This window comes from Hyperoodon ampullatus, assembly GCF_949752795.1.
Source record: "Hyperoodon ampullatus genome assembly, chromosome: 2".
Lineage (NCBI taxonomy): Eukaryota > Metazoa > Chordata > Mammalia > Artiodactyla > Ziphiidae > Hyperoodon > Hyperoodon ampullatus.
In genome coordinates, this window is record NC_136915.1 from 166,888,758 (window position 1) to 166,913,817 (window position 25,060).

At 39.8% G+C, this 25,060-nt stretch overlaps 1 protein-coding gene, 1 long non-coding RNA gene and 1 pseudogene across 3 annotated transcripts; 1 reads left to right on the plus strand and 2 right to left on the minus strand.

The window, feature by feature from the left end:
- Positions 1-1,636: 1,636 nt before the first annotated feature.
- On the minus strand, positions 1,637-14,276 carry ZBTB37 (zinc finger and BTB domain containing 37; the record flags this gene model as incomplete). Its single annotated transcript, XM_079696938.1, has 4 exons — positions 14,162-14,276; positions 11,406-12,365; positions 9,386-9,485; positions 1,637-2,125 (listed from the first exon to the last, which is right to left on the minus strand). Exons 2-4 carry the CDS (start codon positions 12,326-12,328, stop codon positions 1,637-1,639), a joined length of 1,512 nt encoding a protein of 503 aa, XP_079553064.1. The 5' UTR covers positions 12,329-12,365; positions 14,162-14,276.
- Positions 14,277-14,586: 310 nt separating this feature from the next.
- On the plus strand, positions 14,587-18,517 carry LOC307048853. The gene is made up of 12 exons (XR_013810724.1): positions 14,587-14,599; positions 15,161-15,226; positions 15,426-15,458; positions 15,660-15,701; positions 16,018-16,070; positions 16,388-16,426; positions 16,708-16,744; positions 16,920-16,949; positions 17,151-17,206; positions 17,877-17,904; positions 18,088-18,127; positions 18,308-18,517. It is a non-coding gene; the product is annotated as an uncharacterized lncRNA (long non-coding RNA).
- Positions 18,518-21,586: 3,069 nt separating this feature from the next.
- LOC307066593 (ADP-ribosylation factor-like protein 5A) lies at positions 21,587-23,500 on the minus strand (annotated as a pseudogene). Its single transcript has 2 exons — positions 23,494-23,500; positions 21,587-22,342 (listed from the first exon to the last, which is right to left on the minus strand). The product of its transcript is annotated as an ADP-ribosylation factor-like protein 5A (transcript).
- Between the last annotated feature and the right edge of the window lie 1,560 nt (positions 23,501-25,060).

The following is a 25,060-nucleotide window of genomic DNA, read 5'->3' on the forward strand; positions in this document are numbered from 1 at the left end:
TAAACCACTACATATTTAAATACTCTTTAAAAAATTAATGATCAATTAAGAGAAGCTAAAGATTTTTCTCTTTTCTATTTGCACTGTAACTTGTAAGCATCTACTTGCCTGCATCCCTTAATAATCCTCCTTCATTCTCTGCACGCAAGACAGGGCATCTAAAGCTCTACATGTTTGGTAAATTCTTTCTGACTCTCAGTGCTGGATTAAGAATCTCAGAAATACCCAGAATTACCAAAAAGGTCCCTTGAAGTTTTAAAAATCTTAGGAATGATTAAGTAACCAAACCTGATCAAAATCGATCCCTTGATCAATTTATTGCAACATGATTGTGCATGATGTTTCCTGGTAAATGCCCTGCAGTGTATTATTAAAAAGCAAAGCTCTTGGAGTCACCAGCAATTTGCTGATGGTTGGTTTATGAATTACTAAGTTTGCAGACGCAAGACATGGATTTAGTGAGGTTCTTCTATTGGACTGAAAATATAAACTATCACATATGTAGAAGGAAATGGAACTGTAGTTGCAGTAAGAAGCATAATGTTGAATTTCTACAACCACAATATTGTGAAAAAAATGTGTTTAAAATGTCATATAAAAGTTATCAAATATGGAGACCTGTGGATTTAAAAATACAATCCAGGCTCATTTCACTGTAAAGTGACATTTTTGATGCATAATATTGCTGTTATGTGAAGCTAGGAGCCGAAGAGACTGGATGAAACTTTGGTAGTCAGCCTTACGCGTTAATTCATCTGGACTAGAGCCATTTCCTAACACCTGAAGATATATAAGCACTATGGCTTACAAATACCAATCAGGAAGTTGCAGTACGGCTGGCTCTGTGCTGTTCGATAATTGCAGAACAAAAACACTTCCTTCCCTGCTCCCCCTTTCCTCAACACAACACCCAGGCCCCCAAATGCAGAACTACCTATTGCAAACACTTCGCTGCTCATTTCACTTCCAGGTGCCTAAAGTGCTTCAGGTGATGCTGCCCATTAGAATACTGCTCCAAGATGGCTGCATACATGAAACAATCAGGCAAAGTATCAGATGCCTTGTCAGGGCAAAGATTAATCTAACCTTTCAAAACAAAAAGAACCACTGGGATTCTTTTTTTTTTTTTTCTTCTTGAGATAAGAAACTGCTTGTTCTGGCAGGGAAGGAAGAAGAGAAATTCCCCCTCATCATCATCATCGTCATGATAACTTCATTCTCTCTTGTGGCTGGCTGGTTCAGATGACCAAGGCTCCTGCTTCATTTTTCAGATCTGGGCAATTACAGCCACCAGGGTGATATGGACCAAAGTACAGTGTTCAAACATGACTGGTAGATAAATGATCATTTATCATTGTTTTGTTAAAAAAAAATTTTTTTTATAAAGTTAACAAACCAAGGCTGTTGATCCCTGAATTAGAAAGTTGATTTCCTTGATTATTTTCCAAAGTGTGAGGTGGGAAGAAGGAGGGGAAGAGCCTCTAGTGCTTTTGTGTATGTTGCTGATACAACATCTTGCTAACATCTTCTGATCTGGTGTTGTGGCATTTTGTGAATCTAAGTACCAGCCCATGGCCGTGATGCTGGTTACTTACGGCCCAAAGGGGAAGAGGGTCTGTCCCACCTCCTCGCTGTTTCAATCTGGCCCAGTAGTGGACACAGAGCCCTGGGCAGTTTCCCCAGAAGCAACTGTCTCTTCTTGTGAGGGTGACTCTTCCTCAGCTTGTCCCCGAGATGTGACAGTTGTTTCAGGGGAGATGCTATGAGGCCCCTCCAGGGGTATACAGCCAGGGTGGTTTTTGCGAAAGTGCTGATTCAAGATGGCCTGGAAGGGGAAACTTTTGCCACAAACATGACAGTGAAAGGGCTTGTTGCCTGTGTGCTTGCGGATGTGATACTCCAGCTGATCTTTCCGGGTATATTTCTTACCACACATGCGGCAGACAAATGGTGTAATCCCCATGTGCAGGCGCATGTGGCGGTCCAGGCTCCCCTTCTGGTTGAAAGATTTGGCGCAGTAGATACAGGTGAGACGGGGGTTGTACCGGAACCACCGCTCAGATACTTCCTGCTCTCGGAGATACTCCACATAGCCACTTACTCCCATCATTGCTGACTCTTCTACCTGTACCAGGTGAGGACAATAAGAAAGAATATATATCATTACGTATATATAGTAAAAGATATCAAATCTATTTTTACCTCTGTTACTAAGCTATTGCTTATTTTTTGTAGTGATCCAAATAGGAAATTAATTACTACGAAAAAGTAAAGATGTTAAGATAGAAATTAAAAAAAAAATCGAGGCCACTCTATTCCATTACCATAAAAGAACAGGACAGCTGAGTTACTTTCTTGCTGAAAAACTGCATGCTTATTAAACCCCTGCTGAATGTTTAATTTATGGTGATAGGAGAATCTAAGCCCACTAATACCATCCATTTGGACTCTAAATTGCAATTATAGTCTAGACAATCAGGTAGGTACTTAGGCAATGTTGGTCCAACAGAACTTTCTGTGATGATGGAAATACTTGATAATCCGCACCACCTAATACAGTTGCCACCAGGCACATGTGGCTATTAAGCATGTGTAATATGCTAGTGTGACTGAGGAACTGAATTTTTCATTTTAATTGCTTTCAGTTAACTAAAATTTAAATTTAAATAGCCACATGTGACATGGCTAATGGCTACTATATCTGACAGTACAGAATACATTATGGCAAGCACACTATAAATCATATTTATGGCATTATCATTAATACCAAAATTTAACCCAATAGTAACTAGCTTTTTTTTTTTTTTTTTTTTTTTGCAGTACGCGGGCCTCTCACTGTTGTGGCCTCTCCCGTTGCGGAGCACAGGCTCCGGACGCGCAGGCTCAGCGGCCATGGCTCACGGGCCCAGCCGCTCCGCAGCATGTGAGATCTTCCCGGACCGGGGCACGAACCTGTGTCCCCTGCATCGGCAGGCGGACTCTCAACCACTGCGCCACCAGGGAAGCCCAGTAACTAGCTTTATAAAAATGTATATAATTTGTAGGTGACAGTATTCCTCTTTACCCAAAAATATTTTAGTACCACACCAACATATTTTCTTCATTCTAAAGACTAATAAAAGTTTAACTGACCTCAGAGAAAACTGGCAAAAGAGCTGGGAAAGGAAACTAGGCTGAGATATGAATTTACTAACTTGGTTATTCCCTCCTATAACCTCTTCACAATTTGATACTCAGTAAGTATTTACTGAGTGACTACTGTCCACCAAATACAATGACAGGTGCCACAGAGAAAGAAGTACAAGACTTGGTTTCTGGGACCTCCCTGCTGGCGCCGTGGATAAGACTCCGCGCTCCCAATGCAGGGGGCCCGGGTTCAATCCCTGCTCAGGGAAATAGATCCAACACACATGCTGCAACTAAGAGTTTGCATGCCACAGCTAAGGAGCCAGACTGCTGCAACTAAGGAGCCGCCAAGCCACAGCTAAGGAGCTCTGGAGCTAAAACGAAGACCTGGCACAACCAAAATAAATAAATAAGTATTAAAAAAAAAGTCACCAAAAATAAATAAATAAAAGAATTGGTTTCTGATTTTGCCCTCTGAACAAAAAGATGAAACTTCTGAACAAAAAGCAGACAAAACAAAGAGCAGTAGGAGAAATACATATTCCTAATGATGTTGCTAATTCACTGTTTATAGTAAAGGTAAGTGTCCTTAAAATACACTGCACAGAAGTATTATCATCTAATTTTACATACCTATTATTTGTAGTGGTTTGATTTAAACAGATTATTAAAAGTAAAGAGAGGGCTTCCCTGGTGGCACAGTGGTTAAGAATCTGCCTGCCAATGCAGGGGACACAGGTTTGAGCCCTGGTCCGGGAAGATCCCACATGCCGCAAAGCAACTAAGCCTGTGTGCAACTACTGTGCTCTAGAGCCCGCACACCGCAACTATTGAAGCCTGCGCGCCTAGAGCCCGTGCTCACAACAAGAGAAGCCACCGCAATGAGAAGCCCGCGCATCGCAACGTAGAGTAGCCCCCACCTGACGCAAGTAAAGAAAGCCCGCATGCGGCAACGAAGACCCAATGCAGCCAAAAATAAATAGAATAATCTGTGAGTTATATATTATTTCTCCAATTTCTCTTAGTTTATAAAGTATCTCCCCACTAAGTTAAATTTCTTGCATTGAAATAAAATTACTCAAGACATAAAAAAAGCAATTATTATAAAAACATTAAAACTCTGCTATTGTTACTTAGATTACTAACCCTTTACATTATTGCAAAATAAATGCTTTCTTTTTCTGATTTAATTTCTTTTTTAATGAAGGGAAAATGATATACCGTTTAAAACTTTTTATTAAGTTTTAGACACAAGTGTGTTGACTCCTCATCACCCAACAATTATCAACACATGAGCAATTTTGTTTTTTCTTTACCCTCACCTATTTCTCTCCTTTTTCATATTATTTTTGAAGAAAATCCCAGACATAATTTCATACATAAATATTCTAGTATGCATTTCTAAGAGACAAGGATTCTTTTTTCTTAATGTAATCAAAATACCACTATCGCACCTAAAAAAACCACAATAATTCCTTAATATAAATTAGCTAAGACCTTAATTTTGTTTTACTTAATCTGAACATGAACAATCTAAATAGTCAAAATATTTAACATATGAAATAAACATGGTTTCCTCCTATCTGAAAGCTGGGAGGGAGAGGGAACAATATATTCGTTTGAATGAATAATTTTAAAATCTTGCATTTATAAATCCTTTGCTTTCAAAATTCTATATTAAAATATCACCATTCATAAATTTCTGATTTATTTAGCCTGCTGACTTCTGAAGTCCTTGTGTACGTGGGTGTATATAGCACATATATGTTTTATGTATAATGTTTTGAGTAAAAAGCTTATATATACATACACACACACACAAATATATATAGGGGCTTCCCTGGTGGTCCAGTGGTTAAGATTCTGCACTTCCACTGCAGGGGGCATGGGTTCAAGCCCTGGTAAGGGGACTAAGATCCTACATGATGTGCAGCGCGGCCAAAAAAAAAAAAAACAACCCCCCCCATATATATATATGAGCATTTTATTTATTTATTTTTTGGCCGCACAGCATGTGGCATCTTAGTTCCCTGACCAGGGATGGAACCCGTGCCCCCTGCACTGGAAGCACAAAGCCTTAACCACTGGACCTCTAGGGAAGTCCCTATATAAGCATTTTAAATATATAGGAGAAAATTCCATACGTGTAGCAGAGGTAAAGTACAATGCAAAGAGGAGAATATGTAAAAGTTGACTCTGGATTAACTGGAGAAAAATGAATCTAATTAGCAAATAATCTTATACCCTTTCCTTGAATATCTAAAAATGTGTATTGTCTCCTTTCACATGTTAGCTAACAATGCTCTTCAGTATTTCCAACAGAATAGAGGTGGTTCTCAGCAGGTTTGGGAAGTAGTATGAGTTCAAGCATTGAATGGTAAGGCTTTAGATGATTTCTGATTTATTTCATATAACATTTCTTTCTGCTCCAATTCCCTGGATAATCAAAACTGAACTCACATAAAGAATGAGGGATTGGGACCTCCCTGGTGGCGCAGTGGTTAAGAATCCACCAGCTAATACAGGGGACATGGGTTCGATCCCTGGTCTGGGAAGATCCCACATGCTGTGGGGCAACTAAGCCCTTGCACCACAACTACTGAGCCTGCGCTCTAGAGGCCGCAAACCACAACTACTGAGCCTGTGTGCTGCAACTCCTGAAGCCTGTGTGCCCAGAGCCTGTGCTCTGCAACAAGAGAAGCCACCGAAATGAGAAGCCTGTACACCACAAGGAAGAGTAGCCCCCACTCGCCACAGCTAGAGAGAGCCTGCACCCAGCAACGATGACCCAACACAGCCAAAAAAAAAAAAAAAAAAAAAAAAGAATGAGGGATTATCCCACTAAAAGGTCCTGGGTGACCATGGGCAGAGCATAGAATAACTTCTCTGAGGTTTAGTTTCCCCATCCATAAAATAAAAATGTTAGAATATGTTTTGCCAATTCCATTGGATTCTCATGGGAATCAAATATGATAATAATACCTTGAGATATCCCTGAATGCCTGATGTTATACTTTACAGCAATTAAGGGTGCTGGAACCTGGGTTCAAACCTGCATCCTACTTATTGTTCAACTTTAAGCAAGTTATTTAACTACTCTGTGCGTCAGTTTCTTCATCTGTAAAATGAATATAATAATAGCATCTACCTTATAGGTTGCTATGAGCATTGAATGAAAGTGCTTAATGTAGCTCAATAAATGTTAGCTATTATTAAACATTACAAAAATTCACAATATTATTCATAATCTTGAGGATACCTATTCCCTAAAAAAACCTGCCTAACTTTAAGGAAAACAATGTCATAGCAGTATTATCCACAAACAGAAAGTAAATGTATTTTAGTTATCTGTCATGAACCATAATCAGAAAACTCACACATTATGATCAATTTCACCTAAAAATTATTGCAATAAAATTGCAATAAAAGAGCAAATAAATGAGCATAAAATGTAGATTAGGTCCTTGTCAAAGATAACAATGTATCTTTGGTAGTTTTATTCCTTTATACTCTAAAAAAGAAGCAAGGACAAAAATGGCTGCCTCCTGGTTCTCTCTGTCACGAAGAAGTGGATCATTTCACTTCTCCCAGTTGGCAATTCCCTACTAGATTGTAAACTCTGTAAGCACAGGGATAATTCTATATTGCCGAATATGCCAGGACTTGACAGTGCCTGATATGTAGCTGGTGTTCAAAAACTATTTTTTAAATGAATTATTCCATACAATGAGTAAATTCCATATAAATGAATGTTTCCCATATTTTCTAAAACAAATACCAGTCTAGATTCTTGACATGGCCTTCACTGCTGTCCACAATCCTAATCTTCAGTTACTAATCAGAGACTAAAAGAACTGAAGGGACTTATCTGATTGGTTCACTAATTTTATTTAAATATCTCCCAAACTGAGGACTTCACAGGGAACTAAATAATTCCTTATTTAGTAGTTGTCTCTTTATTGGGCACCTACTCAGTAATCTTAGCTACTCAGAACTACTTAGAGGTAAAACAACTCCCATTTAGTGGGCACCTGATAAGACAATGTCAGATACTAAGATCAGAAAATGTGGGCTCTGTTCTCAAGGAGATTTCAATCTAGAAGGAGACAAATTAATATAAATAAGAAAAGAATAATTTATATGAGTCAGTAGAGAATTAGGAAAAAAATTATACAGTACCATGTATAAATGCTACAGTGGTTTAAGAAGGGGAGATCAAAGAGGACTAGGCTAGCTGGGACAGATGGAACTAGGAGTTAGGCCTTGCGTGGACTCAGACACCTGGGAAGAACAGAGTATTCCAGACTCAAGGTGCAGAGACAGAAGTCTGATGGAGTTCTGAGGCGCAAAGTCTGCCTGTTTGGGACAGTTAATGCTGATGAATGGTGGGAAAAGCTGGGTTAGAAAGATTATAAATTACTTGGAAAATTAGACCAAGTATTTTAACCTTCATGTGGTAGAAAAAGGAAAAAGCCATAGAATATTTCAAATAAAGGAGTGACCTTAAGTATTCTGTTCCAGTTAAATCACCCTTATAATCAAGAAGCTCTTCAAGCCTACCAAAATTTGTTTTTACTACAACATAAGTCCATGTCCTGTTTTGGTTCTATGTGGTGGGAAAAAAATAACTGGTGAGTAGACTCGTCATAATAAACTTTCCATGTTAAGGCAGCGGTCCCCAACCTTTTTGGCACCAGGGACCGGTTTCATGGAAGACAATTTTTCCACTGACAATGGGGAGCCGCAGATGAAGCTTTGCTTGCTCGCCGCTCACCTCCTGCTGTGCAGCCTGGCTCCTAACAGGCCACAGACCGCTACTGGTCCAAGGCCTGGGGGCTGGGGACCCCTGTGTTAAGGCATATATTAACTCATCTCTTAATAGCAATTCCAGACAATAGTACTTATCTCCTATTTCTTTACAGCCTGTACCTTCTGCTTCAGTCAGGTAAACAACCTTGTAGAATTCCAATTTTTGTCCCTATCCTAACTATGTGTGGAATAAGTCATCTCTTTCTAACTACTTTAAAAACCACACTTAAACTCTCCTGAGTAACACTTTCCTTAAGTGGATATTGATTCCTGTAACTGCCTTTTAAGCACTCCTACTCCCACAACACAGTTATTTAAGTCTATATAGTCTTATCTATATGTGCTTTGTGTATGTGTTAGTCTGTCTTATGCCCACATTAAGTTGTAAGGTCTGTCTCATTGCTGTTATTTTCACAATAGTTACCATCACATAGGTCACAGAGTCATCACATTTTATTTGAGAGATGCAGAGAAGAAGGGCTCTAATAATATGAGTAAACTTACTTTTCCTCCAAGCTCCTAATACTTTCTCTCACACCTTATTAAAACTAAAAAATTCTCCTATAATGGTTGCAGTTCCTTTTCTGATACCAAATAGCATGATAATATACAAGTAAATACAGTTTATAACAATGTCTTACTGCTGTTACTATACTATATACACAATAAACATCTAGTGGTTTAGATAAAGATTAAACAAGATACTATCAGTATAGTGCAGAAGATAAAAATTTAGCTACGCAATCTTAATCCACCAGTGTTTCCTTTTAAAGGGCCACAGTGTTTACAATTTATTGTGTTCTACTTGGTGAGCTCACCAACTTTTTAAAAATCAATCTTCAATGATAGACACCTGTGAGAAAAAATAAACAAAAATATCAACCAACTACATACTTATACTACTTGCTAAAAAGAGTTGCAAATAAAATAGAAGACATCATTCCTAACCTTTCTAGAACATTTTAGTCTAACAGGATATTTAGGAAGAAAATAAATGAAAGGATACAAGCATACTAAAAAGCAAACAGGACACAAAAATGCATAAGCAATTCATTTACAAATCTACAATACTATATAAACTAATAATTATGTAGTCTTATATCCACACATGTACAAAATCAAACTCTCTCCATCCCAGGTCCTACATTAGCTGCATGTAGTTTTCAGAGGTTATTTTTATTACTCTTAGGACTATAGACGGGCTCCTATAATCAGGAAAGAGTTTCACAATCTTATCCTTTTCTAGTTCCCAAAATCTGCTGACACCAAAAGTGTATTTCCTGCATGCTCGCAAGCTAGAATAAAGAGAAAAGTAATCATATACAGTATTTATTAAACAAGGCCAATGTTACCTCTCCTACATCTTTCCTTTCTTATTCATAATACTATGTTCACACACAGTGGCAATTTCTTCAACCACTGCAGCCATTCTAAATCCACAACTACATACCTGGGAGCTGGGTTGCTTAGGCTCATCCATTCTCCCAGGAGACTCACTTCTGGCTCTGTGTCTCTCCGTCAAGGGAACAACACTGCCGGAGGGGCTAAATCTGTTGGAAGAGGAGCACAAAGGGGACTAATAGAAAAGTAGTCAAGGAACTTAAAAAATGGTGATGTCTGCCTCCTTTATCCCATAGTCTAGGAAGGGGGAACAAAGTGAACAACAGATTTCTAAGAAGTCCTTTCATGGAGCCAATACAGAATCATACATGAAAGAAGAAAAGCTTGCCCTAGTAAATTTAAGAAATACAAAGTGGGCCTCCCTGGTGGCGCAGTGGTTGAGAGTCCGCCTGCCGATGCAGGGGATACGGGTTCGTGCCCCGGTCTGGGAGGATCCCATATGCCGCGGAGCGGCTGGGCCCGTGAGCCATGGCTGCTGAGCCTGCGCGTCCGGAGCCTGTGCTCCGCGGCGGGAGAGGCCACAGCAGTGAGAGGCCCGCGTACCACAAAAAAAAAAAAAAAAAAAAAAAAAAAAAAGAAATACAAAGTGATGCAGCCAATATGACCTGGTGAAGCTAAGGCTAAATATAAACTTCTATCCTTATATAAGTACCAGAAGACCAAGAAAGAATAAATTAAAACTGGGTCTGTTGGGCTTCCCTGGTGGCGCAGTGGTTGAGAGTCTGCCTGCCGATGCAGGGGACACAGGTTTGTGCCCCGGTCCGGGAAGATCCCACATGCCGCCAAGCGGCTAGGCCCGTGAGCCATGGCTAATGAGCCTGCGCGTCCGGAGCCTGTGCTCCGCAACGGGAGAGGCCACAACAGTGAGAGGCCCGTGTACCGCAAAAACAAAAAAACAAAAAAATCCCCTAGGTCTGTAATATTGTTTCTTCTATATAACTTTTAGGTTCTTGGTTGATCCTTTCCCCAAGCCCCATGATAATTTTTTAGATATTTCAGACTGTTGACGTAGATCATGAAGATCAAAAATCTTTGCATTTAAGCTATTATTTCTGATACAGTTCTAAGATGGGGGGGACAACAGTGCTAACATAGGGTGACAATAAGTATTATGCTCAAGAATATTTTAACTATTAAGGACACAAGAAGGAAAATACTCTAATCAAGACCAACTTAAATGGACATAGTACATACTCTCTGAATTTCTGTGACACACTTGTCTCTCAAGACCAGATGCGAACCAAAATCATAGCTTGTTTAGTTATCACTGTTCATACAGTCAATTTTAAATTTTTAAGAAAGGAAAAGAATATTACCCATCTTAGTTGGTAATATTTCTTTCAATTGAGACTTTCTTTCAATTTACTTAGATTAAAATTATTGTTATTTCCCCCCAAAGAAATGTTCTAACAACTGCAATACATTAGAAAGAGAAAAGTGGGGCATAGGGCATAGAAGCACTGGTGAAAAAAAGAAACTGTCAGGTTTGTGGTAGCAGCTGTCCTCAATGACAAAACAGAAAAAATATCATCAAATGACAAGTGAAAAAAAAGGAATGAAAAACACCCAAAAAGCTTTTCTTTCGAATTACTGTGATTACACTAAAAAGAACAATCACTGCTGGTACCATATTTCGTCTAATTTGGTAGATGGGGGCAAAGAAAAGTAAACAGTGCTACAAAGGAATGTGAAACTTCCAGAGGTCACCTACCTGTGTGAGAACATACCAAGGAAGGGCAATGCTGTCAGATTCCCAGCTGATGAGCAGCTCTCTTCCTGGAATTCCGAAGAAACCCTGGCAATTACTGATCCTAGTGTGACTGCAGATGCTATTCTGATTCATGAAGTGTCTAACTTTACCATAATTCTCACAACACTGTGAATACTTCAGGACTAGGAGCTTCCTGCTTTAAAAAAATTAGAATACAAGTCTTTTGGCACACTTCCAGTTTCCCCAACATAAACTTAGACTAAGAACATCAAGTAAGGAAGATACTCTTTGTATCACACAGAGGGCCTGCTTTAATTATGTCTGTACAACAGCCATTAGATGGGCAAACAAAACTTACCTGTCAATTTCACTGCTTGTTGGCCTAGCGACCTTGGCTCCTGAAGATCCTAACATGTAATTTTCCTGTCCTACAGAACCATGGCCTGTGGTGTCAATCACCATGGCTGTGACTTCCTCTGCACTACTCCCATCTTCTCCGGAAGGCTGATTCTCAGGCCCAAGCCACTCTTCTAGGTTTTCAGTTTTGATGTGTACTGCTCCAAGAACTCTAACTTCATCATCACTCCGGGCCCCTCGGTCTGCTACTCCTGTCTCCACGTACCACTGTCCTGCTCGGTTGATCCGAAGAATGGGCTCCCGGCTCTCTACATCAGAACTCTGTTCAATTATCTGAGGGCTGGTGGACTCCTCAGGAGGACTGAGCTCCCTGATATCCAGCACAGCACTAACCTGACCTCGCCGGTTTCCCTTTGGGGTATTATGTCGGGGGCTAAGGGAGCGGTTCAGATTTGGTGTAACTCTGTGAGACTCTGGAAGTCCCTCTGGGTGCTTTGTCCTTGTTTGACTTAATTCAGCTTCAACCTCAGCCACATTGATTTTGAAATGAATGCCCTCCAGGATCTGTGTACATTTGTCTATAATATGCTGCATCTGCAGAAAACTGGCAGCTGTCAGGTAGCTGATGATATCTGCCAGTTGCAGGCATATCCGCCCCGTATAACAGAAAGAAAGGAGCTGTTCAAAAACAGTAGGGTTCTTTATGACTGAAATGGAGACAGTACTCATCTCATTCAAGGACATGTGATCTCGGAAATAGGGGGAGCTGGCAGCCAGTACCACTTTGTGAGCCCGAAAAGCTTGTCCTTGCACGTTGACCACGATGTCACAGAGACGGCCCTGCATGCGCAGCTGGTTTAGATGGCTCAGGACAGAGTTGCTGAAGTCAGGGATCTCCAGTTGTATGTTCCCACTCTTCTCCATGGTCGTGCCTGAGGGTGTAGGCAGGCATTCAACCCTGCTGAAAGAGGAAACGAACTGTTGTTAGTAATTATAACCAGTCCCCTCAGGCTTTCTAATTCACACCTATTTAAAAATATTATCTAGTAAAATTTCAAAATCTCCAAATAAATAGAGATACTTTCCTTATGTTTAAACATGGAAAAGAAATACCAACAGGTTTAGTAGTTTAGGTTTCACAGCAAGGCACCATTAAAACCAAAAAGTGATTGTTAGACTTCTAAAAATTCAAGGTATGCCATATTTTCCTTATTAACAAGCTATATAACATCAAAACTAAAGTTCAACAGAATAGAGGGGGTAAAAAAAAGCAGTATGACAATTTTTATTTACTAAGTGTTAATCATAAGGTATTTGCACACAATATAAAATGCGGTGACAAGTTTTCTTTGGAGAAGGAAAGAAAGAAGCTTTTTGAATAAATGTAATTATACACAGGTGGGCTGACTAGATACCCTTAATATTTTACTACTTGATGCATGAGTTATGTTCATTATTTTATAAAGTGACTAATATCCCTCCTGAGTATAAGCCATTATTTCTAAGCTGAAGGTTCAGAGCTCCCCACAGAAAGGCTTTGGGTTTAGGACTTGGAGGTAAACTCTAGGTTACGAAAAACTCCAAGTTGTGTCGGGACGCAAATGCAGAGAACTTGAAGAAGTTCACTCTCAGGATTAGGTAAAGGTAGATAAGTCTGCCTCTATCTAAATTCAAAGCTGGAAATTTCAGGGTGGTAATGATGCTTTGATTCTGAAATTTAGTTCCCCAAAGCTGGTGAAAAACAGAGCATTTACCAAGTATGGCCAATATTTTTACATTAAAAGATTTTTGAAAAGTTGCTGAAGCACTAAGCCTGTAACTGCATCCAACAGTCTTCACTGGTTGAGAGTAGTTTGTATAAATCCCATTAGAAAGACACTGACTTGAGCATACATAGTTACCTAAGACCTGAAACTTCAGGAACTTATCCTGACAAGCTCACAGTATTGCCCTGCATTTACCACACACTTATCAGTAAATAGGGAAGTGTATACACTGCTTTCAAGAACCAACTTTAGCCAATCTGACCTTTTTCCAAAGCGTTTTTGTTTGTTTTGAAACTTTTAATCCAATAAGAGCCTCTGTCGATGCCATCATGAATTCAGATGTTTATTTTGGAGCCTACACCAACGCCTTTTTTGTTTGCTCTTCCCGGCAATTCCCCAGTGAGGAGGAAGCCCCTGGAGTAAGGTCTTTCTCTACCGTCGGCACTGGAGGGGTGAGAGCTGTAAGAGGGAGAATCGGGAACTGCATGGGGTTGGCCACTCCGGTACTTGAGTGGTTTTCGTCCGCGTTAGGAAGCATGGGGAACGGGGAAAAAGCAGAGGGGCGAAATGTCACCGAGGAGCGGGGGCGGAGAGGGGAGCAAGGCGTGCGGCCGGGGAGCGAGCAATCAGGTGAGGGTAGAGGACCGGGAAGGGGGCGGCGCCCCGGGACCCGGTCCAGGCGGTAGGCGTAAGCGGGCGGGGAGCTGCCTAGAGGTGGGTGTGTGTATCTGGGTGTGTCCGGGCTGCCGTTGGGGAGGGGGCTGCCCATCCCGGGGTCCTGAGGGAGGGGCCCACGAGGGGGCGGGTCCCGCAGCTCAGTCCGGCCAGGGGCCAAGCGGGTGGAAGGTCTCCTGGTGCCTTGAGGCGGGGTGGAGGGAGGTGGCTGAGCGCCCCAGGAGCAGGGTGCGGCGGAGACCGGGCGAGGCGGCCCCAGTGCAGGGCAGCGGGACTGCTGTGCGGGGCCCGAGCCCAGTCAAGGAGCAGCACCTACCTCCGGGGGTGGAAATGGGCCGGAATGGGCCGGAACACCGTCCCGGAAGTGAAACCCCCCACCCCCTCCCCCGGAGCGGGCGACGTGCCGGAAGGAAATCGCTCACCCTTACACCGCCCCCCTTACCCCTCCCCAGCGCTTTCCGTCCCTCGCGCCCCCTCCCCTCTCTTCCCCTCCTCCTCAGTCCGTAGGAGGGCGGGAGCCCTGCATCACGTGGGAGGTCCTGTCCCCGCCCCGGGGCGAGGCCAGGGGGCGGGGCCGAGGGGGCGGGCTTAGAGGACTGGACGGAGGTGCTGCTGAAGGAGGAAGAGAATGAGAGGGGGAGGAGTTGAAGCAGACGCTGGCGGAGAGTCTGCGTCATGACGTCATGGAATAGAATCCTTATATACAGGCGTCTGGACGCCATCTCGGTCTTTAGAAGGTACGAGACGGTTCTTGGTATGTATGTGTTTTGTGTGCTGTTAAGTAAGTTCTTAGCCTGAGAGGCCTCCAGCTCTTGGCAGTTAGGGTCGCCTTAAGCCGGCTGGCATTTCTAGTCCAGTCGCAGGCCTTCGCACGGTTCACAAGATGAAGATGGTGGAGGATTGCGAGTTGGGTGCGGGCGCGACCTAATTGTACACCTCGGGTTGTTGGGCCGAACTGCGGAAAAACCCCGGCTCGCGGGCTCTGCCTCTGATGAAGCCTGTGTTGGTAGGGACATCTGAGACTGTTGATGAATGCCAACGGCTCTGATGGCGGCGTGTGCCGAGTCACCGAGTGGGTCTTTTTTAAAGACCTCGGCCCGAGTCTTCCTTCAGCCACTTGCTCTCAGGAAGGCCACATGGTTCTCTAAAGGCTGCACTCCGCACTGCACCATTATTTCCGTCAGTGGTTCTTAATCTTAATTATGTGGAATGCTCTCACGCAATTATGGGTGGTGTAAACGACGTGCTTACATGGTATGGAAACGACGTAAGGTTTAGAATAAAATGAATTTTTTAAATCCCTAATCTTTCCTAGGAACGGTGCCAGGCATGGGTGCCAGGCATGAATGCAATGTGGCTTCTGATGGCTTCTGGTGGACAGGTAAGTAACGGCTAATTACAGTGGGAAGAATGAAATCTGCTTAGATGTGGTCTTTATGCTAAGCCTGTGATGGTTTAAGAGTAGTGGGCAGAAGGGATTTCTGAAAAATTCTGTTCTGAGGCTTAACTACTTAACGATATTAGTGATTAACTTAGCAGCACAGCATGTTTTATTGGATTATTCTTTGTCTATTTTCTAGTTGTGTACCAAAGGGATGAGAACCGCTGCTGGGGTGAGTTACTGAAATTCCCTGACAAAGGGAAGTTAGGTTGAAAGTCCACTGAATGTGCCACAATGATGACAGTTTATTTGCTACTCTTGACTGTGAGGGTGACGAGAATTATTACCACCATTATGCTAACTGAGGCACACAAAATGGTGGTTTAGAGAACATAGAGATTGCACCCAAGTTTATATGAAACTTTCTTCCCAGGTCTTAAGGCACAATCTTAATGCTGTATCCATGGGCAAACAGGTGAGAAACCTTTTTTATAGTCCATGTTTATCTAGTACTTTCAATTCTTTTTTTTGTAAGGGGTTACAAATTGTCAAGTCAATGTTGGTGCTTATATTAGGGTTTTCCTCCCCCTTTTTTCAAACGTAAATTGCTGCACTCTAGTTTTATATTTAGTATGAGGGGGAATCTGAAGAAACATACTATGATGGTTGCATAGTTCAACAGATTGAATCATGAAAAAGATAATACCATTTGTCTGATGTATCTGAGTTAGTAAAACTTTTGCTGATAGTGTAAGTAAAATACCACTACTAACTAGTTTCTCTTTTTGTAGGCACTATGCAGGAAGTTAAGCACTATGTAGGCACTAAGCTGAAAGTTGAAGGGGTAAGTAAAATTGTAATTGAACTAAACATTGGTGACAGGGCAAACATGACAAAGAATGCCACTAATGGCTTTTTAGGGTTGCCTTCTAATGCACAGGAGGCAGTCTTCCCATAAAGTGCTTGAACAGTGCGCTGAATACATTAAATAAAAGCCAGATCCTTGTCCTGTCTTAATTTGTGAGAGCAGCCTGTGTGATGATAAGCAAATACTGACTGAACGTGAAGGTCTTAATTAGCTCTATCTGATTTCAGGTACTTTTTAGATTTGTGGGGAGAAAATTGATTTTTGGCTGTTATAAAACCACTCTCATTTCTTAGGTGGACTTGAATCCTTGACCTGTCTGGGCCAACTTTTTGGTAAGCATTAATGTTAAAAACAATTCAGTAACCTCAACTGTTAACTGAGAATGCTGATAAAGTGGAATGCTTAACTACCAAGCTAGTTTCCTATGTCTGGTTTGCAAGTGCATGTTGAGCATGCTCTGAACAGGGTTTTTGTAATGATGTTGAGCAAATGTCTGACCTGAAATGAGCATGTAGACAAATCTAACACTGAAGAACCCTGTGACAAATATAAGTGAGAAGAATTTAACAGTAAGATTGACATTTTAATCAAAGGTGTCTCATTCCTCTTACAGATCCTGGGTACACGTTTTTATCCATGGATGGCTTGGGGTAAGACATGAAAACAGTTCTTTGGCTCCTGGCATTTGGGTTTATATTCTGAAAATGTGCTGGTCTTAGTAGTTGTTGACCTGTTAGTGTTTTCTGGTGTTGGACCGTTGAGAGATAAACAGGCTTTTAGTATTAAGCTGTTGTGAAGTGTGTCTAAAGAAATACTTCTTTGCAGGTACAAATTTTGGAGACTTTTTATATAAAGGTATGTATATGTGTTTTATCAGTCTTACCTAGTTACTGAGCAAGTTGCTGTTAGTGATGATTTTTAAAAAATTAAAAACAGATGGGAATCTCTCTGAAAAAGAATGAAGATTTTAAAATACTGAAACAGTATCTGGAAAGTTTTTGAAATCTACCTATTACTACCTATTCAGTTTGATTGAATTTCATTAAATTTTTGCAGGTGTCAAGAGAGGTACTACTGGCTACAACGCAGGGAGCAAGAAGTTTTAAGCAAAGGTAAAGAAGTCTCAACTTTGGTTTCTGTGTTTTGTTTAAAGCCGATACAATGATGATAACATAGTTCAGCAGACTAACAGTGATGAGCAAATAGTCTTTCGCTCCTATCTGATGTATCTGGCTGCAACAATTCTGTTTATATACCTTTGAAAGTGGAAACCAGCCACTGTCTCACAGAAATATTCAGGGATTTGGATAAGTGTAACAGCTCATGCAGATGTTCTGTACTGTTAATTTCAGGATTAGGAATTTACATTTTGGATAAGAACAGGCTAACAGGCAATTTTTATGGCATATAGTGTGGATTACACCAGAATGAATAATTTAGCTGATTATTTTTGATAGTCATTTCTCAGAGCAGTTTTAGATTCATAGCAAAATTGAACAGTAGGTTCCCATATATAGCATCCTCCCCATCAACATCTGCCACCAGAGTGGGACTTAAAAGTTTGAACCTGTGTTGACACATCTTTTCACCCAGAGTCCAGTAGTACATTGGGATTCATTGTACGTTCTCTGGGTTTGGACAAATGTATCGTGACAAAGATCCACCTTGCACAGAATAGGTTCACTGCCCTAGAATTCTTTGAAAAATTTAAAAATCGGCTACTAAAAATGGGAGAAAGGGCAAATTTTAAACAAAAGGCTTTTATTTTTTATTTTCAAACAGGCAAACGTGTTACCCTGAAGATTTCAAGGTCAGTCAGTCTCTGGTATATATGGTGAATTAGAATGTAACCAGTGATGTGATGATTCTGCCAAATGAATAGAATGATATCACCTGTAAAACCGTTCCATTTTGATTCTGAGGTTACTTCATCAACAAGTATCACAAGTTTTTTCCCTTCTGTGATTTGACATGTATGGTCTTTACTTTCCAGGGCATTTATGACAGCAGTCATGCATCTTAACAGTTGACAGGTGAGGCTTGAAAATATCAGTACTGTTGTCTTGTTCCAGAATACATGATGATCTCACCCCAACTTGAACTCTCTCACTGATTGCTTGATGATGTTCAAAGATCTGATAATTCTGTGTATCCCAAATGCAGTTAGAATTGGCATGGAAATGGGACTTAAAATGGTTTCTCTGTTCTTGCAGGCAGCTGGATGGATGCTCATGGGATAGGAGAGGAAACAACTTTCAATTTTTTTAAAGCCTACTTTATTGGCCATGCTGCACAGCATGTAGGATCTTAGTTCCCCCACCAGGGATTGAACCCGTGCCCCCTGCAGTGGAAGTGCAGAGCCCTAACCACTGGACCACCAGGGAATTCTCCAACTTTGAATTTTAATAAATATTTATGAACTATCTGAAGTGTGCTCATTTCAATTTAATGAGATGAACGAAGGGAAATAGGACATTTTTGTAATTGAGACCCAACGGCATATTTTTTGCAGAAATTTTCTGTGATTTAATGTGAAGTGCCTGGGTCAATTTGTCACAGTTGAAAACCAACCATTGGAGTTGTAGCCTGAGGCTGGAAAAGCAAAAGATGAGCGTGAACCACCTTTGTGCTGTGCAAGGAAGTAGGAATGAAAATGTTGAAAGAACACAGGAACTTCAATGATCCTTAATTTCCAAAATGGGCAATTAAATCATTAAAATACATTGTTGAAAATTGCAGAGAAAAGCAGAAGCTCTTAATGTTAAGTAGTGGTAGGAGTGCAGAAATTGGGAAAAATCTCCATTTGCTGTAGTAAGCACCAGGGTGATTGGGTCTGGCAAGTGTTGATGCGGAAATTGGTGTAGGAATTGGTTTCAGTGTTATCTAGAAGACTTTTTGAAAAAAACCTAGAACAGTGAGATCTTTTAAGAATGAGATCAGTAATACTGTGGTTATAACGTCCTTTAGAAAATGGGTACTGGTTTTGCAAATTTCTGGGGGGGAATGTGGTTTGTTCAAGTTAATGAGAAAACTAATGAAGCAGTGAGTTGCTGGTTAATTCCTAAATACCAAGGAAATTAGTTCTGGGAACACCTAAAAAGTAAATACCTGCCAATCCAATTTCAGCTTGCTTTCTAATTTGGCATTTGAGGTGTGTAGGAACATTAAATTTGGGGTTTTAAGTCTTAGGTACATGCCATAACATTTACTTAAACTCCCACTGACTGAAACACTATTCTAAAAACTAGCCAAAAAACCAGTTTATCTAAAAGCAAGTTGACAAGATTTTTTTTTTTTGTCTGCGCTGTGAAACTTGTGGGATCTCTCTTCTCCCTGAGAGTGAATCTGGGCCACAGCAGTGAATGCACCTAATCCTAACCACCAGGCCACCAGGAAACTCCCTGCAAATTGACAAATTATATAGTGTTAGTTACCCCTTGGTATCTGGGGGGTTGGTTCCAGGACCCCCCTGTGGATACTGAAATCCATGGATGCTTAGGTCTCTTAGAGGTAGGTATAGTACTATAGTGGGCCCCACATGGATTTTGGAACTTGCATTTTGAACATAATATCCAATGTTAAATACTGATCTCCCATGCCTGGTTGGATTATTTCATATTTTAGAAAACTTGTGTCAACATTTATTGTATGTGCTATTACTCATCAAAATCTTAATGAAATCTACAAAAGAGTAGCTATTTCTTGAATATTCTAAAACATGACTGGATTAGTCTTCAGGTTTTCAGGGCATAAAAGATATTAAAAGTATCCAAGAATATGTTTTTAAACAAGGGTAAGGTAATATAACAAAAATACCTTCAACTTTTAAGATACTGGGAAAGAACCCTAAGCAAACAGGGTATGTTGGGCCAAGTTAGTAAAAATGCAGCATGTTGATCAGTTTTAAACCAAATCCTTAAAAGTATTAAAATTTTAAGTAGTGTAAGAAGATAAAACTTATAAACAAAAAAACCTCAAACTATTCCAACTTCTAAGCAATAAGATTTCAAATTAAATTATCTCCATTGCTTGGAAAATATGCTTTTATCTCAAATTCACTTTAAATGCTTGACATATAATTAAATACCCAAGAAGACTCCTAAATTTGATAATATATGGTGATACTTATCTGGGATGACATTTCACACAATGGTTTTCAATTAATGCTGAAAAAAAATCACTTGATAACTTTCATCACAACGACTGGCTGATTAGTGGATTTACACTTAATAGGCACACGTTGGAAATAATGGTGAGTTCAGTTCCAGACCACCACAATAAAGCGAGTATCACAATAAAGTCAGGATTGCTTTCCCAGTACATGTAAGAGTTACGTGTACACTATATTAAGTGTGCAATAGCATTATGTCTTTTAAAAAGATGTACATTTAAAAAATAGAAGTATAGTAGATTTTAATACTGTGTTAAACATACTTTAAAAATATTTGACTGCTGGGAATTCCCTGGGAGTCCAGTGGTTAGGATTTGACACTTTGACTGCCGTGGCCCCCGTTCAATCCCTGAGGAACTAAGATCCTGTGAGCCACAAGGCGCAGCCAAAATAAAACTTGATTGCTAAAAGATGCTAACCATCTGAGCCTTCAGTGAGTCATAGTAGTAACATCAAAGATCACTGATCACAGATCACCATGACAAATAATGAAAAACTTTAAATATTGCAAGAATTACCAAAATGTGACACTGAGACATGAAGTGAGCAAATGCTATTGGAAAAATGGAGTGGACAGACTTGCTAGACTCAGGGTTGCCATAAAAAAACAAAAAATGCATTATCTGTAAAGCACAATAAAAAAAAAAAAAGCTAAGTGCAGTAAAAGAAGGTGTGCCTGTACTCAGTAACTTACATGGCATAAGGTCCAACAAAGGGAAGAATGTGATAATTGCTCAATGTGTAATTCTGCCTATTTGTACTACTAAGCCAAGACTGATAGATAATCCACTCATTTGGATTACATGTTTCTATGTATGTGATTTGATCAACCAAAAAATTAGGTACGAAATGTCAAGCTTTTTCCTTTTTTTCTTTAAAGGGCAGCTCAATAGTTTGGGGTTGGTTAGTACAATGCAGAGAATACAGAGGTTACTTATAAAATGTCTCTAACACCAATGCCAGTACTCATAAGTAAGGATATTATTAATTTTTGTGTTATTCACTTTTCTTTAGAACATAAAGTCATTAACTTGAACTTGCTGTATACACACAATACATATACAACCTTATGCAAAATACTTTTCATAAGTAACATTACATTTTAAAATATTGGAAACCGAATATCTGTGATCTGCATTTTGACTTAGTGGGAAAAGAAAACATTCAACTAGGGAGGATTATACTGATAATAAGACTCAAAAGTGTCTTCCTCTCCCCCTCTCCCTTTGTACTTAACACAGCTTATACAATGTCCTGAGAGATTCATTATGAGAAAAATGTCCATCACAGCTTTAAAACCTTGCTTTGGAAGGAACTAATGAGAAAGCAGATTGGAAGGTGAGACTTCATCTTTGTTTTCAAAGAAGTGGTCTTAATTTTTCTTCTTATAGAAAAAGTTTAAATCGGTTCATTGTAAATATATCTAAACTATTAATTTTTGCAGTTTTCAATTATACAAAAGTACGAGAAGAGGGCAGCAGAGATCATCTAATCTTAAATCATGATGTCATCCATTCAAGTCCTTGGCATAATCCCTGGTCAGTAAGAGCACAGAATACCTGCATATGCCACAAATGATCTTTAATATATATCAGAAATTATTTTCAAAAACTGGGAGATTTCTATTATAGCCATGCATTCTTTTAACATCTTGTTCATTAGCAAAAATCAGCAATGCAGCTTTCCTTAGGTCTTCATGGGCTAATATTTTATAGAGTTCCTCAGTTACAGCAATCCTTTCTCTGTCTGTACTGTCCACAACAGTTATTACAAACTCTGTTAGTGTAATAAGTGTTCCAGGAAGAACGAAGAGACTCTTGGCCACCAGTATCCCACATTATGAAATGTGTACTATTAATCACTATTTCTTCTACACTGCTTCCTATTGTAAGGGATGCATGTACAACTTCATTCACAGAAAACTGGTAAAGGATGGTAGTTCTCTCTGCATTACGCAGTCCAACAATGATAAGTATGTGCTTCTGGTGGTTGAACAGTCTCCCTATCCTGGTGAAGAGAATACACGTTCTTAGGCAGCAGGCCCCCTCCAGCCACCAGGGCCACCTGGCCTCTCCCACTCAGGCAGAAGGGAAGGCAGAGATGCGCCAGAGCCTCAGCCTCTTCCTTGGAACTGGAGAGAGACCAAGGCCCAGGCCACAGATATTGGCAGATATTTTCTCAAAAACAAATGAGTTTGGGAAAAAATCTGATGGTATTAGTTGCCAAAGATAAAATTCAAGCTTTCAAATGAAAATTACAATTTTGGAAAGCTTGTGTCTGTCACTGTGCACTTACACCTTCTCTATACTTAAAGACTTATGATGGGATCAGTTATGATGTTAATGTGATTTTTTAGATATTGTTTAATGAAATTTGTCAACACCTGGACGATCTGCGTAATTCAGTGATCCAATATTTTTCAAATGATCAATGTGCAGTGTTACAAAACCATGAGTAACACAGTTGTATTCAAAATATAAGACCAATGGATTTTAGAAAAATTTACCAATATGATTTCAGATTACACATTGCAACTAAACTTTAAGAACTTGTCAAGTTTTGGTGTAGTATCAAAGAAGAATATCCATAATTTTCAGAGAAGGCTATTAAAATACTCCTCGCTCTTCTAACTTCATATTTATGTGAGACCAAATTTTCTTCAGCTATTTCAACCAAAACAACGTATCACAACAGATGGAATGCAGAATCAGATATGAGAATCCAGTATCTTTTGTTAAACCAGAAATCAAAAAGATCTGCAGAAACAATGTCACTCTTCTCACTAATTTTTGTTTGGGAAAATAATTAATTTAAAAATAAAAATGTACTATTTTTGCTAGCATGTAATGGGTTAAATCTTAATCTTAAATCTTAATTCCTGCTACAATAAAAGAGCTATATAGAACTCTTTGGGATCCTCAATAATTTTTAGAGTGTAAGTAGTCCTGAGACTAAAATGTTTGAGAACTGCTATCCTAGGTAAAGATATAGGAGCCTAAAGAGGTTAAATGACTGGGCCAAGGTTGCATAACTACAGAGTGTTAAAGCCAGGAATTAAATCCAGTTATGTCCAACTCAAGTTATTTCTAGTAAGTCCATCGTCTTAAACACAGAAGACTGACTTAGAAGTGCATTTAATTATGCCTTACATATGCAGTTATTATACAGGTATCCCATCTAATATTTTTATTGTGTACTGGTTATTTCTCATGTCATGAAATAACTCACTTTCCATGAAACAAGAAAAAAGTAACCTTAAGGCAGCATCTTTAGGGTGAGTTAGGCTTAACAAAAAATCAGTAGCAAGGAATGTGATCAGTGTCACAGTTCTGGTTCTTCAGAGGGGGGAACTCTGGGAAAAGACAGTGCAGCTGTATAGATGCATTGTTTTATTCTGCCAAAGCCCATGAGCATAAAATGACATAAAAGCCAAAGCCCACAAGCATAAAACGTCACACTCAGCACGTAACACATCTCTTCCCAACAAGGAGAAATTGCTCATAAGACAAAGCTCTCTTGAAGCCAATAATAACTATCGATATTGTAGCTGGCAGTTGCTTACCTTGTTTTTAAAACTTGAAACATAGAATAAATCTAAATTCCCTAGGAGGCTGGGGAGATTGGACTTGGAAATGAAACCTGGCTTACAGTTTACAATTAGTTTGTGTGTTCCAAAACCCTGGTTGTGTTGTTTCCAACTTTATCAGTAACTAGATTCTTTATTTTTGAGAAAATATTTAATTAATGGGAATTCCCTGGCAGTCCAGTGGTTAGGACTCCACGCTTTTACTTCTGAGGGCCTGGGTTCAATCCTTGGTCGGGGAACTAAGATCCTGCAAGCTGCGTGGTGTGGCCAAAAAAAAAAAAAAAAAAAAAGAGTGACATTTCCCTGGATTTCAGGATAAGCTTTTTTTTTTTTTTTTCCCTGACAGGCAGGACTGAAGAAAAGCTGAGTGATGCCCAAAGTGACTAGGTCTCTGTGATGCTAACATGAGATTGTATGACATCTGGGGACTTGGGTCCTTTGGTGTCTGTAGCCTAGAAAATAGTCTCTGGATTTTGAGTATCTTCTGTAACTCTCATTTCCAGGATAGAAAGACAATATTTTGGTCAGAATTAGGTTCTAAACAGTGAATAGTAAATTTATTATATTTAGAAACTAGGTAATGCAGATGTGGGGTAAATGAATGTAAAGTTGCATTTTCTTACCTAATAAAGGGCATCTCTAGAAATTCCCTCCACTGAGAAAGGGTAGGCAGAGTTGGATGCCTTCCTCACCATAAGAACTCTGCCAGCAAGAATTTTCTGGCTCCAGAGTACATCCACAAATGGGGAGAGACTGGGTTAAAGGACAAACTTTAGGGAAAAGCTCCACCTAATGGCATCAGTGAAGGTCACACTCTTCACAGTCTATTGAGCATCACAAATCAGACCTGGAAGCAAAGCTGATTTTATTTTCAAACAGAAAGATCATAGTATCGAACTGCTTACAGCACTCAGAAAAATAGGCTGGAATATAAGACTGACATTTGGTGTTTATAAATTGTAAATAAATTGTAAATCAAAAGAATGTCAACGCAAAAGTGAAGATAAAGTAGAAAAGAACAATGTCATTAATCAAGGCCTTATTCCCATTTTATAATTACTAATTAATTGTAAGCCTTTATGTGTGTCAACAGAACGTATAAGAAAATCACAGTGAGTTTCAGTGTTCACTTTTCTACATTTGAGGTTGGTTTAAGGTCAATTAATATTTTCAATTACTTATAATGGAGGGAAAGTGTTATTTAGGGAT